This window comes from Myotis brandtii, unplaced genomic scaffold (assembly GCF_000412655.1).
Source record: "Myotis brandtii unplaced genomic scaffold, ASM41265v1 scaffold565, whole genome shotgun sequence".
NCBI lineage: Eukaryota > Metazoa > Chordata > Mammalia > Chiroptera > Vespertilionidae > Myotis > Myotis brandtii.
In genome coordinates this window covers 1,593,079-1,595,248 of record NW_005370105.1, presented here as the reverse complement: position 1 = coordinate 1,595,248, position 2,170 = coordinate 1,593,079, and the positions used below count along the sequence as shown (strand labels likewise).

General features: G+C 62.4%; 1 protein-coding gene across 1 annotated transcript in view; it reads left to right on the top strand.

Moving 5' to 3' along the window:
* CDC14A (cell division cycle 14A) overlaps positions 1 to 2,170 on the top strand; it is a 70,756-nt gene that overhangs the window by 68,333 nt on the left and 253 nt on the right. The window contains exons 15-16 of the mRNA XM_014549651.1: positions 1,098 to 1,220; positions 1,938 to 2,166. Coding sequence (XP_014405137.1) covers positions 1,098 to 1,220; positions 1,938 to 2,166 — 352 coding nt within the window. The remainder of the gene's footprint in view (positions 1 to 1,097; positions 1,221 to 1,937; positions 2,167 to 2,170) is intronic.

Sequence of the window (2,170 nt, the reverse complement as noted above, 5' to 3'; positions counted from 1 at the left end):
GCCTTTGCCCTGTCAGGGCCATTGGACATTTATAACATCACTCGAGGGCCACACAAAAGCATCAGCTTAAAAACCAGCCTGCCATGGTTGGCCCAACATTTAATTCACTCACCCCAATGCCTGGGCAGGGCCAGACCAAATGATTTCTCGGCCTTTTACGGCCCGCGGGCCAGACGTTCCCCACCCCTGCAAACTGGTGAAAAGGAGCTGCGCCCCGCGTTTCACTGCTTCGGCCCCTTCCTCTCTGTGACGATGGGTTGTGTTCCACGCTCCCCAGGAGAAGCGGTTCCGTTCCTGAGCGGCCCCAGGGCTGGTGGCTGTGGCAGTGACCGGTGCTTACTGCCCCGGGGCGGGGGGGTCTCTGATAAAGGCCATTGGCTGCCGCAGCCCTTTGGAGCTGGTGCTCGGTTTTTCGGTGAATGGACACGTTCCTGCTATTCCTCCTTCCTCGTTTTGCACGTTTGTTGCCCTCCTCTGTTTTCTCGTTGTTTCCCTCTTCTACCCTCCACGCACAGAGGACACGTTAGTGTTTTTCTCGGGGAAAAGTCCCCTGAGTGCTTTCTGGTCGTGTCAGGCCATGGGGGTACCAGGACCCAGTGCAGGGCTTGGCGGGGGCAGGAGAGAGGTTTGACCCGAACCGGGAAGCCCTGGGGAGCGCTGGGCCCTGAGGAAAGAGGAGGCGGTTCCACCGCAAAGCCACAGGATGAGAGGGTGCAGGTGCCGCCGGAGGCTGTGCAGCCGTGGACTCTCAGGGGGTCGGAGGCAAAGATGCGACTGGCAGTTGGGATAAGGCACAGCCGTGGCCTCGCCCCGGCCTGGCTGGTGGGAGGAGAGGACCCGTGAGGCACACATTGGCAGCAGTGAGGAGGGAGGGGGCCCAGGACGGCGGGAGGTGAAGAGCAGGGCGTGGGGTCCCGGGTTGGACCCCGGCACGGCCACTTGCCAAGGGGGCTGGGCGCCGAGGCTACCGGAGAGCGCCCGGCAGACCCACTGTCTGGGCGGCGGCTGCCCCGGACGTTTGCCTCGCCCTCGCCGATGGCTGAGTGTCCACGTGGCACAGCTTTCCCGTGACACCTGGCTCTGTTTTCTCCCCACAGACTGGCTTCTTCCTCACAAGGATCTGCGTCTGCTCTGAAGATCTGCAAAGTGGCTTCGTCCCCGTCCGCCACGGCCAAGCGGATCTCCAGGGGCACCTTGGCCTCGGGCGCCAGTGGGAGAAGGTAACTCTCCCCTCCGAGGGCTGGGGTCCAGGTCAGCAGCAGGGAGTTCGGCTGCCCTTGGGGGGAGGGGAGAGCAACCACAAAGGCTCTGTGCCCTCCGGGCCCTGTCCCCTCCTGCGTTGTGGGGACGAGGCTGCGGAGGGATGGCGGGCGGCACCCTTGCTGTAGTCGCCTGATTTGAAAACGGAGCTGAGTTGTATGCGCTAAGGTACAGCCGATGGTCACTCCTCCCGAGGCGGCCGGGACGGTTCATGGAGCCGTGTGATCAAATACCTATGAGTTAAAGCCTGCGCTTCTCACTCTTTGCTTAGAGTTCACTTACTTCCTGCCTCAGGACCAACAGCACCCCGATTGCAAGTCCAACAGCACCCCGATCTCGCGTCCAATAGCATCCTGATCTCACGTCCAATAGCACCCTGATCTCGCGTCCTGTAGCACCCTGATCTCAGGTCCAACAGCACCCCAATCTCGCATCCTACAGCACCCCGATTGCAGGTCCAATAGCACCCTGATCGCAGATCCAATAGCACCCCGATCTTAGGACCAACAGCATTCCGATCGCAGGACCAACAGCACCCTGATTTCTGGTCCAATAGCACCACGATCTGCGCCCTCTGTCCCCCGCACTGTCCTTGTGCCGGGCACCCCCCAGTGCTGTGCTGTGTGTCTGGACTCGAGCCGCGGTAGCATGGCTGTCGTGTTCCTGTGTCCCTCCAGCTTCTCCGTAAACTCCCGGCTGGCCAGCTCTCTGGGGAACCTGAGTGCGGCCACGGAGGACCCGGACAGCAGGAAGACCTCGCCCTGCAAGGTGGGCTTTGCCGCCAGCCCCTTCGCCAACCTCCTCAACGGCAGCTCCCAGGCGTCGTCCAGAAACTACCCCGAGCTCAACAACAACCAGTACAGCCGCAGCCCCCCGAGCAGCCCGCGGAGCCCCCCGAGCGCCAGGACGG